General features: G+C 56.5%; 3 protein-coding genes across 3 annotated transcripts in view; 1 reads left to right on the forward strand and 2 right to left on the reverse strand.

Moving 5' to 3' along the window:
* Positions 1–974: 974 nt before the first annotated feature.
* On the reverse strand, positions 975–1426 carry VOLCADRAFT_93383 (uncharacterized protein; the record flags this gene model as incomplete). The annotated part of the gene is made up of 2 exons (XM_002952673.1): positions 975–1216; positions 1321–1426. 2 exons carry the CDS (start codon positions 1424–1426, stop codon positions 975–977), a joined length of 348 nt encoding a protein of 115 aa, XP_002952719.1.
* Positions 1427–4397: 2971 nt separating this feature from the next.
* Positions 4398–11072, forward strand: VOLCADRAFT_93384 (uncharacterized protein; the record flags this gene model as incomplete). The annotated part of the gene is made up of 8 exons (XM_002952597.1): positions 4398–4635; positions 5625–5716; positions 6347–6406; positions 6968–7009; positions 7555–7660; positions 8178–8249; positions 8476–8546; positions 9966–11072. 8 exons carry the CDS (start codon positions 4398–4400, stop codon positions 11070–11072), a joined length of 1788 nt encoding a protein of 595 aa, XP_002952643.1.
* A 3318-nt stretch (positions 11073–14390) lies between these two features.
* Positions 14391–17218, reverse strand: part of VOLCADRAFT_93385 (uncharacterized protein) — a gene marked incomplete at both ends in the record, with an annotated part of 8605 nt that continues 5777 nt past the window's right edge. The window contains 3 exons of the mRNA XM_002952674.1: positions 14391–14431; positions 14803–16380; positions 17068–17148. Of these exons, the coding sequence (XP_002952720.1) occupies positions 14391–14431; positions 14803–16380; positions 17068–17148 (1700 nt within the window). The remainder of the gene's footprint in view (positions 14432–14802; positions 16381–17067; positions 17149–17218) is intronic.

Consider the following 17218-nt stretch of genomic DNA (forward strand, 5'->3'; position numbering starts at 1 on the left):
CCTCTGCCGCGGCGCCATCCACCGGAAACGGACCCAACCTCACGAGCACTAATACTCTGAGTCGGCCACTCGCGGTCTACAGATTCGTGTTCTTCATAAGCTAAGCCTGACCCGTAGCTTCTAATCCAGCCTGGTCAAACAACAGCGGCGGCGCATCCCTTTCCCGCTATTTTAAAACTGGGTCCGGTCTCTCCCATGCCTTTGATATAACAGAACTTGCGGCGGCTGGCTGTGCCTACAGTCTGACCGCGCGGAGCAATAGCTGGCGTCTGTTACTCACCGCATCGGCCCCCTCCGGGTAACTAGGTGCTCCGCCATTCTGGTGTCCTCCTTCGTCCCGCTGTTGGAGGATGTCCTCCAAGCCTTCTTGGCCTCCGCCGCGCGATTGCTCGCGCTCTGCCATCACTTCGCTGTTACTGGAGACCGATATGCCAGCAACGTCAAATCGCCTTATCTACTTTACTATTGAGCTGGGTCCCGAATACAAAGTAAATCACTATTTAAACAATTCAAAATCCCCAACAGACGACGTTCTGACTTGCGCTTGCTTGCACGGTTGACTGGCGAACTAGCGTTGTCTGGATTCAGCGCTTTGTTCCCAGCTAATCTTTGTAACGCACTACCGTATCAGTCACTGTCCTCTGGCCAATTCCGGTCTGCTCCTCCCGCGCCGCACTTGCCGTACTACACTACAGGACGAGCACTTAATCAACATGCACCCTTTCAGCGGACATATGCTGCTGTCAAGGACCACGTGGCAGCGTGCGGCTTGAGGGCTTGCATTGAAGCCTGTAAGCCTAATACACATAACTCTCTGGTTTTGCTTTGTACCCAGTCTGACACCGGAAACGGCTTCGAGACCGGATTACTAAGACAGGTACTTCGGTAGCATAAATCCCGTGAACAACTAGCCATCAAGTACGATAACAAAGCCAGTAAATTATAAGCATATTTGAACTCTTGCAAAGTATGTGTTATGCAGTGGATTTGCATTGTAGGTACAGTATCGTAACCTGGAAAACCGAGATCGAAGAAATGTTCTCGCTTGTGACGCATGTATGCACAGTCAAAACTGTGGATAGCTGAAAGCTAGAATGCTCAGCATGGGGCGGCGCGTACATCAGTACCTCCGCCAGCCGTTTCTTGCAAAGTATCTCTGTGCAAAGGACCTCTGTGCAAAGGACCTCTGTGCAAAGGACCTCTGTGCAAAGGACCTCTGTGTGTGTATGTGGGGTTGGGGGGGGGGTTGGGGGGGGGTTGGGGGGGGGGCTCCACACTCACGAAGAGTAGAGCCGCGGGCCAGCTGCCCGTGCAGCGCACCTGAGACGATCAGGGCGACCAAGACACCCACCGAGACCAGACACCTAGACAGCCAACCCAACCTCGACACCAGAGTTTGGGTAACAGACTCAAAGGACCTCACCATAGCTGCACTGGATTCTGCACTGAGAGGCAACAATAGGCTAGCCGCCTTGCGCCGGGATATCAGCTAAGAGAGCGACACTAGCACTAAAACACTCGAATGGTACAAAGGGATTTGAGCTAGGATTGCTATCCCTGCCTGGTCCGGTGCATGCGTAACTACGTCTAGAGCATCCCGTGCAAGAAGAACATCCTCCAACGTTTGCAGTGCCCTACAGCCCAGGAGTCCTTGGTGTCGAAACTCCAGCCCTGGGCGAGTGTTAACTGACGGGACAGTCAATCCCTTTTCCGGAGGAACAGGGTTTCCCCACAGAGGCAAACTCCAACACCTCGTATTAGGAACTAACGGATGAATGTCAACATCTTCAACTGGGGGGAGATCTGCCAACGCTGTAACAATGCGCTGAACATCTTGCGGTAGAACGATCACCCCAAACCCAGGCACCCACACCTGGGACGTAAATAGACACATGTGATTGTACGTCGGGTAAAGGGCATGCAGGAATGAGTGCACGACCACGACCCACGGCGACAGCCGCATTGAAACTGGTCCAGGTCCCGATTAATACGTTTGGCGGCTTTCGCCTCTATGTTATAAGTTTGACTTCTTGGGAAACCCCCCTCCCGTGCTCCATGTGCCACGTAAAACGATGCCGCCCATAGGTGGCCGCTGCCTGTGCACGCCCAAAAATGGAGAGGTGCGTTGGCACCTGAGCATCGAAGTGCGTTGGAATCGAGTCCAAACTCTGTCCAATTGTACGTCCCAGTCCATGATCGGGGTGTCCCCTGCATCTGTAAAAAAAGGCAAATTAAAAAGCACCGTAGCCATGTGCACCACCTTCATGAATTATTTGCACTTGGTATGGTGGATACCGACAGGTAAAAGCTCAACCTTATCAAAAAGATTAAGCTGCTGTCCAGAGGCCTGCGTGTACACCTGCATACAGTAAAGAATGGCAGGCGGCTGGCAGAGGTTGAGGCCTGGCTTCTACTCCCGGCGCGTCCGGGTTTAAATCCGCCTGCCGGCCTCTCGGGGTGTGAGAGGTGATGAAATGGGAGGTGGCTCCCCATCTTGTGGACGGTGTAGGATGTGATAATATCAACTTACGAGCTGACCAGGAACTAAGTTGACGCGCCGTTGATCCGCTAGATTTGGTTGGATGCCGGTGGTGAGTTGCCAAACTCAAAGAGTACACTCTGAAGTCGGATGGGGTGAATGGATTAGGGTGCCCCTCTAGCAGGGGAGAGCAGGGAACTGCCTCGGGAAGGAGGCCACTGGTGAAGCTTAACCACCCTGTAACAACGAGAGAGTAAAGAAAAGCAGGAATTGCGTCCATTCCCTCTTAAGACAACTTCCGTTTCATCAGCAAATTGCACCGCTGTAAGCACTTCTGTACTTGTTTGGGGTAAGCGAATCCCCAGTCGACTGTGCTGTAAAAAGCACAGGAGCGCCTGCGCGACAAACAAGTACAGCAAAGGTGCTAATGGACACCCCCCTGCCGCACACCCGCCGCGAGAGCAATTTGATAGGAAAGGACGCATTAACCAACGCGATCGATGCTGTATCGGAACGGCTCCTGCGCCCGTGGCATCCATTGCTTCAAACAAAAAATTACGATTTAAAGGCTTTACGAATTAAAAGCTTTAGCAACATACAGAAAAGCCAGGAGACACGACTGGCCTGTCCTGGCCATAAGGTACGGCAATTGTCGCAGGAAAAGAATATTTTCACCTATCAACCGCTCCGGCAGAAAGGCGGACTGCGCGAGCATGACTACGCATGACTACCCGTGGACCCAATTGACAAGCTAAAAATATGATGACCCAAGTCAGTTTTGGGGGATAGCGATGGCTCTCCTTTGGTGTTGGAGTGTGCGCGGATAGTTATGTACGGTACCATGCACAAACGGAGCTTTCGCGGAAATCCCTAATACAGTTTCCCCCCCTGAGAACAACCGCAGCTTAGTCTTCACGCGATATATACATGCGCGTAACCGACTCAGGCACTCAGGCGTATCCCGTAAACAGTCACGTTAGCGCGTCTACGATCAGGTATACTCCGCACATTACTCGCCATAGGAAGGCAGGACACCCTGCAACGCGGTATACACCTTCACCTCCCACAAAATGCCACGCGCGCATATACAAAACAGTGCATATGCCCAGTTATCCCCAATACGATGTACATATGTACATATACATTCCAAACACAGGAAACATCTAAAAGGTGAATTAGAGGCGAATCCAAGTCCCATACATCGGGACCGCACAGTGCGACTTGGGTAGATGGGTAGTTGGGTGGGTGACCAGCTGACAGGCAGCTGTCACAACTAAATATGGGCTGAAGCGCCGCCCGCGTCCGCCTGGGCATAGATTCTCGATGTTGTAGCCAAAGTATGGAGCCCTTGGGCATCCGGCCCGACAGGCACTGCGGCCACTAATAGCACATCCTCCTCCATGCTATTATGAAGCTGGGCACAGCGCTCCAATGGAAGAACAGTACAAGAGGCGAAGCGTCCCTCGGGCAAAGTTCCTGCCTTGGGCCTAGAAGCCCTTCGCCGCCTCGACGTCCTCAGTCGCCAATAACCTGCTCTACAGCAGCTTTTACCTTAGTCGTAAGGCCCAGGGCGGAAGAAATTCATAGTGTATTCATACAGATGCGCAGATTTTGGTTTGAATTTTACTTTCTTTTCTCTTCTCTTTTCGTGTAGGCCTTAACTTATCGCTTGCTTCAGAGGGGAAGACCTTGCAGCCTTAGAGCTGCTGCAGCCCTTAGGGCTCCCGTGCCGGTGCCGCCGCGCAAAGCAACCGCCTGTGTTCGCCTCAACCAGTACTCCCTCGCGCGCGGGAGACCTCACTTCGTGCAGCAGCCTGCAGGTCATTCACCTGGCATCATGGTGATTTTGTGCCTGGTTATGATTCGGTACCTGAGTATGCGGCACGAGCGCTCTGCCCGCGGATACCCCGGGGCCATTATGGCGGTGGCGGCGGCAGCGTGCCTGGCGGCGCTGACACTGGCACTGCCAGTACCCTGCACCGCCGCAAACGGCGGGCTGGGGAAATCAGCAATGCGGGGGTGGGCAGCAGGCGATGGCGGAAGCGGCGGCGCAATGCTACATCGCAGGAGTCGCAGCATGTTGGATACCGGCTCGGATTCCAGCAGGAGCTCCTCCTCCGCCCAAAAGCCCTACGACACGTGCGTATGTGTCTTCGGTGAGTGTGGTCTGTTTGTCTGTCTGCCTGCTGACAGCCTGTGCAGCGAGGGGCTCATAGCCTGCCTACCTGCCTACCTGACCACCTGCCTAACTGCCTGCTTGGCGATGTATATCTGCCGGGCTGCAGCTTGTCCAGACTAGAGACCTGCCAAGCTGTTTACCAATAACTCGCACTCCCTGCCTGCTAGCGTGCCTGTCTGGTATCGCCTGCCTGCTAGGTCCTGCCTGCTCACCAACAGCCAGTGCGTTGCTTGTTGCTTGTAGAAAAAACCCCACGCACGTGCACGGCCGTCGGCCCTGCTGAGCCCAACTTGAAAACACAGTTTATAAGCTCACAAAGCGATGCACTAGCATTTGACTGGTGGATTGCTACCCGGAGGATACCTGATGTCTTTTTTCTGTTTGCCCCACGAGACACGAGACGGGGCCTCACACTCTCAGAAAGCTGCACAGATCAGCGCGGCCGCGTTGGAAGGCAGCGATCCCGTTCCAACGCCGTGAAGGCGGTGGACATGATGTTGACACGGCGCGCCCCGCCTTTGCCCTTGCTTGGATTCACACGTACGCCTGCTCCGATCGCCGCTTTGCTTGGCATTGTTGATTGAATTATGTTGTATGACCACAGGACCCACTGAGTCAGTGGCGCTTGCCACTCCCTGATCCTGCGTAATCAGGGCACTGGCCTCCAGACAGTGCATGGGACAGCCACGAATCGGAAAGTCCCAAACATTCAGATTTATTTACTTCCCCTTTGCCCCCTAGCTCTGATTAGTATTGTAAATAGCGCTGCTTTATTATTGGGACTGGTTAACTCGGGTAATGGGCCTCCGTCTTCACTTCCCATTTTCATCGTTAACTCGTCTCCTTCTTCCTCGTTGGCACCTCCGTCGCCGCCATCCGTGCTTTTGGCCCTGCATGCGGAAAAACTGCATCGACCCCGGCGTTCGTTCGTTCGTGCGTGCGGGCCTTCTGGCTCATCTGTGGAAGACTTCGACGAGACACTCCGGGTCATCTCCAAGGACAAAAAGGACTTCGACGTGCCCGCCGAGGACGGGCAGGGCATTATTCGCAAGTGCAAGGTGCGGACGGGCGCCGGGATGGGATGCGGAGGACGTGCAATCGCCATCTAGTGTTACATGGTCATCATCGCATTTGCACCCACATGTACGTACTGGTCCGTAAGATGCAGGAAAACACACGACACGGGAAAACCGCGCGACAAGGGAATGTTAGCTGTGATACATGCGGCATCGAAGTTTCAACCGTCGAATCACATGCAAGTCACATGTGTACTGTACGGCAGTAAAACCCTGTACGGCAGTAAAACTCAGTAAAGTTGGCTGCTGGATAGCTGCATGCTACTCTTTTACTTTACTTCCTGTCTTTCTCTTTTCCTCCGCTGCGGACGGATTGCCTGCGGCTGAAACCCGGAAAACATGGCAAAAATGTAAACTGGATGCATAGCATGTCACCCGAAGCGATGTTCTTCCCGATACATACCCCGGTGGCACGCCGCAAGGATCCGCAACTTGTCGATCACCTAAGAGATGTTTCATTGGCGCTGGGTCGGCGAGGAGATAGCTTAACCCCCCTGAACTCGCAAGGGGTAATTTATACAAATTATTCGAGCTGCGTTTTGGGTCTTAGGCGTTGCTCCCTTTTTCGTTGCCATCATGTCACCCTCCTGGCGCACACATCGATACCTCCAGGAGTATGGGTGGGAGATTGGCGTGGCGAGCGCGAACGATAACTATCAGAAGCTGCAGAAGGTGTGTTACACTTTGTGTTGTTGCTGCCCCAGGGCGGGGAAGTCGGAAGGAACACGCCCCCCCCCAAGGAACCCGTCGGATCGCCATGTTGTGCCACTGCCTGCTGCTACCCACATGCATCCCAGCGCTCGACTGGACTGAGGCCCAAAGAGGGTTGATGTTGATGTCCCCAGGGGCTGTGGTTGGCCCGGACTGGCTGGATCAGGCATGGGTGCAGCTTGTCGTGGATGGAGATCTGGCAGAGGGACTGGGGCTCGCCCCTGGGAATACGGGAAGGAGTGATGGGGGAAGAAACGGATAAATGCAGGGCAGTAGTTGCATTGGTCAGGAATATGTGCATGTGCAGCAGGTGACGGCGATGACAGCAATCGTGCAGCTGCGTGCCGCCAGGTGGCCCGCTGTGTTCCACAGCCGGGGTGCTTTGCACACCATGCGCGTGGGAGATCCGTTGCTGCCCATGTGGGAGCTCCGGTGCACATTCTATCCTCTTAATGGAACACCACGCCAGACACCGCACATGCCACCCCACCCCACCCCACCCTCACACGCACCTCCATGAAGGTGCTCAGCGAGCGGGTCGACAATGTCACCTTCACACCCGAGGTGAGCTTTCGTGGGGTGGGAGAGCCGGGGTGACAGGGTTGATAGGGCTGCTGGTGTTTGATGGCAATGGCAAGAGGCTTGCATGTGCAGAGGTCCGAGGCTGATATTAGCACTGAGATAGGACCTGCACCTGGTTGGAGCTCTGACTTTTGCCTTTTAAGAGAGTTATATGGATAGTGCCACACCGCACCTGGCGGGGCATCCCTCCCTCCTCTCACTCCATCCCTATCTCACATCCATACACCCCTCCCTCCACGCATTAAACTATTTGTGGAGATTCAAGCTTTGAAATTCTCTCTGCACAGGGAAATTTAATGTATATGTGGACGGTCTTGTTCGGAATCTTTTTCTATCCGCTGTCAGTGTGCACCAGCCGCCAGCACAGAAGCACGCAGCAGCTCAGCAGGCAGGGCTGGTCGCTTCACTGCTTCACTGCTTCCTTACCTGGCCTCCCGGAATCCTCCTCACGTTGTTTCCAACCATCCGCCGCTTGCCTTGTCCCCTTTCCCCCCTTTTTTCGTCACTTGTTCCACCTCCGGAGCCAGTTCTTCAGCAGCACTGCTTTTCAGTACCACTGGTTCAACAAGTCCATATCACTGAACAACATTGCCCGCTACTACGACACACAGCCGCAGTGCATGATGCTCTTCGGTGAGTTACAACAGCAGCAGGAACAGCGGCAGTAAAAAAGGAACTGGCCGCCTCTCTTCACTTGCAGGTCAAAACTCAGCCGTGTAAATGAGTGCTTGTGAGTGCCTGCTGGTTACCCGCAATAGCTACCACTCCCACCGCTAATAACATTTTAATGTTATCGGCAGCGCCGCCGCCGAGCAATAAGGATCCAAGAATAGACATGGAACCCCGCCGCATATCTACTTCTACAGAAGTAGATATTACATTGATGTGAGGGAGTCCCGGGCATGGTAGGACCACTTGGGTTACAACGGACTGCGGTGCACTGCACTACCGGGAATCCTTAGACCAGAGAGCAGGAAACCTCTGTGATGTCTCTCTCTTGTGTGTCGGCATGTAGTCATGCAATAAAGCACTATTCGGATCCTTCAATACAATTGCATCAGCTCGGCAAAATATGCGTATGTGTTTGTTTGTCGCATGGAACATTATATTGTCATGCAACTGAGCTTGTACGACTGTATGTACGACGCAGACGATGCCGAGCACAACCGCAAGTACGCTGATAAGCTGAACGTTACCTTCATCAAGGTCCGTAATGATACAGGTAATGTACGAGAGATGGATTGGGGTGTCCCGCGACACCGCGCATTGGGATCAGAGGATAGGGCCCCCCAACCAGGGTTAGCGACCCAAGGGTCACTTCACTCCATTCGCTTCAGTTAAGGGCCACTTAACAATCCAGGAACGTCCCGCAGTCCCACTCCAGCTGCCGCTGGGGAAACCGCTGCTCGCGACGGTGTGTGTTCTCATCCTCTTCTGGCAATGCACAGGTGTGCGGTGGGAGGATTTTACTGAGGGCCAAAAGTACATGCACCAGAAGTGCTGGTGTGCTAGCCCCAAGGTAAGGTTGAAATACGTGGCCTCAATAGAGGTGGCCATGACTCCGAAACACCAGCTCGTTAGGGCTGGGTCGTTGAGGGTTGTTGCTGGTTAGGTGTGATAAGCCCATGATGTATACACACGTCGATCTTGAGGATACTTAACACCCTTTCGTACCGCCGTACACCGTACACCGAACACCGTACAAACGACATCTGGGAACAAACCAGGACCGCTCCTACAGCGACTTCTCTTCCGCCCCGCCCGATCGCAACTTCGCTGGCAAGGACAAGTGAGCGGCCGGGGTAGCTGCGAGCCGGGGTCCATGCGATCATGCACGCACTGGTATTGCCCACGAAACTGTGCGCACAGCGTGCAGTGCAGCCTCTGGGGGCCCCCCACCAGGTCGTGGGAAGTGACACGCGATATACGATATACGCTATCCATGAATGACACGGTGAATGGACACACACACACACCTCATATCGCCAAAAGGATTCGAAATGGACGCGGCACTTGTAGTGCCCCACCACTATCACCACCACCACCACCACCACCTAGGTGTCATTACATTAAGCTGGCGTAATGTCGGGCATGTGTCTTTGATGAGGGACGGGGCACTGGGGCCAACCTCCTAAAACGCGCCGTGAACTACAGACAGTGCAGACAGATGCGGGTACACCTGAGCGGGTGTGTGTTTTCGAGCACCTCCGCTCCCCTGTAGGAAACGACTGGGTGCGCCCGCCCAACCAGCACTGCCCTACCGATGTAGGAGGGTATCCAACCACCATCCAAGCCATCCAGGAACTACTATGGCACTCCTGATTGCCATTCCTGATTATGTTGCTGCAGCATGAGGCAGTTCACCTCGGACACCAATATCAATTCAGTAATCGCACCAACAGGATCGTTCTGCTCAAGGAATGTGGAAATCTCATCGGTGAAGTTTTACTAGTCAGGCTCTCCTAATCAAACTGAACGCCAGGTTTCCAACCTAGGCAACCTTCAGCACATCATTTCGTCAGTGTTGTTGGTCGCAATGCAACCGATTTGCACAGTGTTCAAGCGCGGGTGATCCGCGCAACGAGTGATACGCAATCTAGCTCCATTTCAACACGAATTCATTCACTATCGCCCTTGTCGCCCCGACATGCCATGAACACCCCCCCTGCCTGCCTCCCTCGCATGATTGCTGATCTTCCTCGGCCACGGGGGTGACCCGTGCGATGTAAGGTACGGCAACTGGCTACTGTCCGGCTCCTTGTCACCCAGTTCCTCTTCGCCCACCTCGCCCCCAAATGGCACCACCACCACCACCACCTCCACCACCACCAGTAACAGCCATGGCAGCAGTAGCAGCCGCAGCAGGGGCATCAGCAAGGGCAGTCCCAGCAGCAACCTTGCAGTCAGCGTGCCCGTTGTCGCCGCCTCTGCCGTACAGTTTACACCACATCCTACAGATGAGGAACTCATGGAGACGTTCAGTGACGTCATCGAGGTTGTGGGGGGGCCGCAGCCAGCGATTTCGGCGTTGGAAGTTCCCGCGGCGCTACCACAGCAGCCCGCTGGTACTACCGAGGACCCCGCCACCGTGGCGCCAACCGTCACCACCCAAACTTTTCTTATTGGCGCCGCGGATGTGACCGTGACGACTTTCTCCGCAGTACAGCCCCAAGTGTCATTCCTCGACGATGTGGAAAAGGGGGCGTCAGGGCCCACTGCGAGCTTCCAGATGATACCCGGCCTGAGCGCAGGGGCGGAGCTGCCTAGCATGCCGGCTTCCGCCACCACCGCGATGCTAGGAGCGAATGAAGCCAGCAGCGGCAGCAACGTCGCCCCAACGGTAAGCTTGGACGGCGGAGGTGAAGCAGCGCCCGTGTCCCTTTGGACTTCAGAGGGCGCGCCCACAGCTGCTACTGCCTCGCCCTTACGCGATACGTCGAACGACCCATGGGTCATGGGAATGCAGCCGGCAACGACGCGGACTGGGAGGATTGCCGCGGCGCCAACCGGTAGCATGGCGGCGCCAACCGGTGGCATGGCGGCGCCAACTGGTGGCATGGCGGCGCCAACCGGTGGCATGGCGGCGCCAACCGGTGGCATGGCGGCGCCAACCGGTGGCATGGCGGCGCCAACCGGTGGCATGGCGGCGCCAACCGGTGGCATGGCGGCGCCAACCGGTGGCATGGCGGCGCCAACCGGTGGCATGGCGGCGCCAACCGGTGGCATGGCGGCGCCAACTGGTGGCATGGCGGCGCCAACCGGCGGCATGGCGGCGCCAACCGATAGCATGGCACCCGGTAGCATGACGGCGCCCCACGATGTTGGGCCGGAGCCGGGGCCGGTTAGCGGCAACGATGGTATCATGTCCCCTGCCACCGCTGACACGGCCGCCGCTGACACCGCACCATCACAGCAGCAGGAGGCGTTTGCACCCCTAGCAGCTGGCGCCCCATCCGCAGATTTGGGTCAGGGACAGGGGCAGGGGCAAGCGCGAGACTTGGGCCATTTGCAGGTAGAGGACCATGAGCAAATTGCGAAAAAGTAAGAACTCCGTGGCATAGCTAAGGAAGGCTACAACCTGCACATGACTTCCGTGTGGAAGGGAGAGCGTTCACAAGGTAACACCGCTGCATGTGTTTAGTTGTTGATCTGGAAGTTCGAGCTGGGCAAGACAGACAGGCAGTAAGGAAAAGAAGTAGATATGAGTTCGGTGGTGCACGTGTGCTGAGAAGGGACCGTAACATGTAGGGTTCAATCGCTCTGCGGTAGCCAGATGCGCCATTGGCGGTATCTGCGCCCCCTCAGCGGAACGCTTATCGTCGATTAGATACGGGTTGTTGTGAGGCTCCGAGGCTTCATTCTCTTTGTTCCAGAGGTCTTCATGCGGCGTGCGGCGCAGCCATGATGCCTTGGACTGTTATGTGTGTCGCAAAGACATTAAACCCCTTGCCAAACACAGGGGGGTGTTTATGGTTGGGGAATGAACGAAGTGCCTGAACACGATCTTGATGGCTGTCTTGGCCATCACCGCCACATCACTCTGGATGTGCGTACTGCAGGCATCACCAAAATACAGGTGGGCATGTCCATAGTTGGAGGGACAGGGGAAAGGACCTGAAGGAAGGAAGTGAGGCATATGACGATATGCAATTAGATGATTCAGGCAGACTCGGTTTGGAGGTGTATTGTGTGGCACTCCTCGGGGTATCCCGGGCTATAGCTGTAACTGCCTCCTCCAACCCCCGCTCTTCAAGAATAGCTCAAGATATTGGCCCGTGTCCAGGACTAGAGCTTTTTCCTCTCTTTCCTGCTTTTGTTCTGATGACTTGGTAATGCGATGTATGTTTCTTGACGCGGGCATGACGAACTAATATCCTGTGTAAACAACGAAGTCGCATTACATGCCTGTACGATTATTGTAGTTCAATATGATGTGTAGTTTGGTTATCATACATGTATACTACTAGCAACAGGTCATTTTGCAAATGTGCTTTAATAAACAAACCACAAGTATGCAAGTACGCATGCATGTTCTACAGTCTCGCTCAGAGGTACTGGTGCCAGGGTCGAATAAGTGTATGGAAATATTTTTTGGTAAAAGCCGAGGAAAGAGTGTCTGCGGGCCTTTGTACCAAACTTACTACGTTACACCATCGCTATTAAAGCCACAGTTGTCTTGTTGCGCCCAATTACTGCGCAAACCTGCCTTTTGGGGGGAATTTCTGCACCCTGCCGCACGGCTGCCGTACCAGCGATGAAGAATAGAGTTGAATTTGTGCAACGGGTACAACGGAAGGACCCGCTGTACCAGCGGCGTTTGCCGACCCCAGGTCTCGCTATACCACCTACCTGGTGAAGCATGTTCATGCATCCTATAACGATTATTTCGTACCAAGTGAAAATTCATAGGACAGATTAAGCGAAACTACAGCTGTACCTATACCTGATGCGTGGTGGTGGAAAGAAAACATGTTGGTTGGTCTATGGTAAAACCAGATTGCCAGCTACAAAGTAAACACCTTCCCCCAGGTAAATAAACACAGCGTAAGACACCTGCGTTCTCATCAACCGTAACAAACAACCACTTTCACCGTGGGTCAAACCAACAATACTTCCGTCTACTGTCATCATGTACGACTATGTACCTTCCTTCCTCCGAGGCAGACGTCCCAACGCGGTCCCCACCCCCCACCCACACATTCCGTCCCTTACCGCACCGTGCCCGACCATCTGCCTGCGTCAGCTGCGAAGTGGCAACTCCGGACCCCAACAGCCCCAACATCTTCGCGCCGCTACTCTGCGTCAACAAAAGCCTCCGCGTCAAACCCCACACACAACCAACCAAGGGGCGCATGTGCACACATAAAAAGTAAGGAACGCACGAATTATATCTTCAATGCTGCCAACAAACTTCAGTACGCAATCCATTATATGCCAACGCCAGTCTTTGTTCCTCTCTCCCACATAAACAGAAAAAGACAGAAAGGCGTTTCATGACAAATCATTCCATGCGTGTGCACGGATATGCATACGAGCATATCGCGCACGAGCAATCTTTACACCTCCAGATCGTATACGCACGCAGCCACTTGTCTTCACCTGATGGATGGCTCCTACCCACCGACACTCAGTTCGCTAACAACAGACAACCGCTTTCGGTTGTCGTTACAGGACCTCGGGAGCCGCTCCTAGCTGAGCAAGCCTGACAGCTGATTTGCTTGAGCGCCTGGGCATCGTGCATCCGTTCTGGTGGGGGCCAGTGGTGCATGTGGATACAGCCACGTGGTCCGCCACGTGGTCCGCCACGTGGTCCTCCAGACCGGACGTCCAGGACTGGAATCTCCACCCACCTCACTGCTGCGCTGCCACACAGCGTGGATATGGGGCTCCTACTACCACTACAACAAGCCATGCCATGCACGTTTCCCACTCTTTCCCTTCTTCTTCTTCGTCGTCGTCCTTTACGTGTAATAAGTGATGTTGTCTTCTTGTGCGCAATGTGATGCAGCCTCCTCCACTTCCCAGCACATGCCCGTCTCCTCTCGTACGGCTGCTGCAGCCGCCGGCTCGGCTCCAACCTTCCAAGCTTTTCCTTCCTCCCGCTCCCTCCCTCCCTCTCGCTTCTGCATATCTCTATATATCAGTCGCCCTCACCCTGCGCATATAAGCCTGTCGGGCGGCTTCTGGCCGCCGCCTCATATCCTCACAAGGCCTCTTTCGACCCACCCGCAATCCCCCAACCTCCCCCCCACCAGGTGGCCCAAAGCATTCAACCACTACTACGCATATCGCGAGCCGGACGGCCCTGCCGTGTCCATCAGATCTCCTGCCTGGCGGATCTGCCCTCTGCCTAGGCAGCGATACCTTAACCTGTGGCCTCGCAGCCACACGTCCGGCACCGCCGCCACCGTGATGAAAAACGCTCCTACTGCTCTAACGGTAGACGTCGATCTGAACACTCCCGCTTGCAGCCCCAGACCGCCCAAGGCAAGACAGGTAACCCCTGCTACTCTGCCCTACCGCGCTGCCAAGGGGCATAATTTAACCTGGAGACGACTTTACCACATTTATGTATAATACATGTATACATACATCTATATATGTACCGATACATAAAGCCACGCCCAGCCCATATATACCAAAGCAAGGCAGGGGGCATGGGCGTCAGGAACCGGCAGACAGAGCAGGCACAGGGGGGAAAGACGAGCCACGAACACACAGGCACAGGGGGGAGGGCGGGCGGAGGGCGCGGCGCCTTCCTTCGACGGCCTCCACTGCTCCGGCGCACGGCCCCGCCCCCTGGTGCTGGCAAGGGGCCAGCGGGGTGCGGATGTACTTGCAGTGGCAGCCGCCGCGGGGCCGTTCACAAGTGCTCGTGGTCGTAATGCGTTACCAGCCAGCACCCTGCGAAGGAGCGTGAGAGGCGGTGCGGCACATGGGCCATTGTGCCATTGCGATTCGTTTATGGGAAAGGACTGGGAGACGCCGGCTGCCAGCATCATTACAACAATACTTCTTCTTTGGGGGGGGATTACAACAGCAAGGTCTGTTGACCAGCAGCAAGACACACATGCCAATGATGGATGGGCGGCAAGGGCCATACGATGGGAAACCTATATACGATAGTCCTGCCTGATCGACATTGTCAGTGATGTGTGAAACCTCCCCCCTAGGCGGGCTTTGGATTTGGCGGCAACCATGCTGCATAAGACGGCGCTACCCAGTGCTACCGGAGTGCGCAGTTAAGCGCCAGGGAGGGGCGCTTAGTCGCTTACCCGCGTTGCTGCTATTGCTGCCCGCGCCGCTGCCTGGAGCTGCTGCCGCTGCTGCCGCCGCGTTGGCGGCGGCGACCTGGGGCACAGCACTACTGCTACTGCCGGCACCGCCACTGCTGGCCCCAACGCCCGCCCACGCCTCAAGCGCAATGAAAAGTGCGCTGTTTCTGTACGGGCAGTATAGTGCCGGTTGCATGGCCCGATGCACCGCCCGCAGGTGGCGCCGCTGCCGCCGCCGCTGCGCCTCGGCAGCGACGCAGCCCCTGCCACCGCCGCCGCCGCCAACAGCCGCGGACCTCCCAGCAGCCAGCGTTGCGCCTAGCACGGCATCGCCGCGACGTTGCAGCTTAGGCGGCGGCAGGAGCTGCAGAGGCCGCGTATGCTGTATAGCGTTCTCGCCGGACTTCAATGCTAACGATGTCGAGGCAGCCGCGGCCGGCCCAGCCGCTCCAGTCGTGGCAGAGGCGCCTTGCGCCCTCCGCCCTGCCTCCACCTCCTCGGCATCATGCTGCTGAAGCGACATTCGTTGACTCAACGCTAGCAGCAACTCCTGGGAGTCCACCGGCATCCTTGATGCGACCGCGGGGCTCCGTAAATGCAGGTACGACAACGCTAGCGCTTGCAAACGGGCCGCCCACCCCCCCGCGGCGCTGCTGGCACCGCTGGCGTCGGCGGCGAAGAAGACCTGCGGGGCGGCCGATCCAGGGGGGAAAGCCGCCGTCGCCGTCGCCGCCGCCATCCTTGTCGTCGTCGTCGCCGCATCGCCACCGCGCGGGGGCAAATCCTCCCGTAGCAACTCCAGCGTAACGTCAGGCCCGCCTTGCTCCTCCCCTTCCTCCTTCTCCCCTTCGTCCTCCTTCCCCTCCTCCTCGGCGTCAACCCGCCGTCCTAGGGAGCTGCTTCCGGAAGTCCGCAGATATCCCGGGGTGGCCAAGTCCCTGACGGGAGCTGCACCGCCACTGCCGCCGCCAGCGACGAGGCCGATGCCAGGCCAGAAACCGCTCCGACGGCTGGTCGTATTGGCGATGCCGCCCGCTACGTCCACGTCTTCGGCTTGTGCGTCCATGTATATGTCCGTGTCGGAGTCCAAGCCGGCGGGGCCTACATCTGCCGCCGTACCCCTCGCCGCCGCCACCACCCACTCCCGCAGGCGCCGCAGGACGGTAACCTGCCCTCCCGCTGGCCCCCCCGCCCGACCAGCTGCCCGATTGCCTCTCCCGCCGCCGCTCCCCCTGCCTAGTCCGTCGGGGCTGTTGCCGCCGCCGCCAGCTACCATTCCGTCGCCGCCTTCGTCGTCATCGGATGCCTCAGTCACGGAACGCAGCGGCAGATGAACACCGTATTCTTGCTGCGTCGCATCACTCATGGCCGTACCATGGGCGTGCCGTACTAGGCGGTCGCCGAGAATGCCAAAGAGACCGGGGGCCGCAGCGGGGGCGGCGGCGGAGCGCTGCACGGCTGCACGGCCCCATTGCGGCTGCTGCTGGTGTTGCGGCTGCTGCTGGTGGCGATTGCAGTAACGGTTCTGCTTTTCCAGGATCCGCTCGGGCCAGGGCACATGGACTAGGTGCGGCAGGGCTCTGAGTGGTTATTGTTGGGCGGTCGGGTCGGGTCGGGTCAGGTCAGGTGTCCCAACGTGGTCGTGGTGCGCCGTGGGGGGTGCGGAGCGGGAGGGTCAGGAAAGGGAAGAGGAAAAGGGGAGGGGGAGAGCAGCAATCAGATAGCAATCAGATCAACGACATGAAAGCGAAATGGACGACAAAAGGCAAACCGAGGCAACGCCCGAACCAAAGGCGACACCAGGGGCCCAACAGAAAGGGGCAGAGGAAGAAGCCCCCGCGAAGGTGCAAAGGAGCAAAGTAACAAATGCAGCCGTCTGGAACCGAGCTGCGTCGTGTCCGGGGCCGTGTGAGAGCTCCCTCTCTCCAGGAAGATACATACACGGCTGCATGTCGGCCCTGGCTGCAGATAACAAAGCCCCTGAACACACACGCACACGCAGATGCACACGCGCATGCAGGCGCGTTTTGGACTGGGCAATGTTGCCTTCGGATACGCATAGATGGAGAGCAGCTCAAGAGGTGTAATACACACAAACATCACACATCATCCCACCAGGAAAACGAACACTCCAGGACAATGTTTTCAACTCGCATAAGCTTCCTCGCCGCCGACGCTTTATTGCACATTGCCTTTCGCCTTTTGTTGGTTCAATCCCAACAAGCATGGGAAACACAACACAACACAACAGGAAACACAACACACCTCTGGAGGCCAGCATGCTGCACTGCCAGCCGTAGCTCCCAATCCGTGGGTCCCGAGGGCAGCACCGCACGATGGAAATACCTAGGTGGCGGCCGCTCCGGTCGATGAGTAGGAAGGACCCCCTCTTCTTCCTCCTCCCCCTCCCCCTCCA

The sequence above is a fragment of the Volvox carteri genome, assembly GCF_000143455.1.
Source record: "Volvox carteri f. nagariensis unplaced genomic scaffold VOLCAscaffold_31, whole genome shotgun sequence".
Lineage (NCBI taxonomy): Eukaryota > Viridiplantae > Chlorophyta > Chlorophyceae > Chlamydomonadales > Volvocaceae > Volvox > Volvox carteri.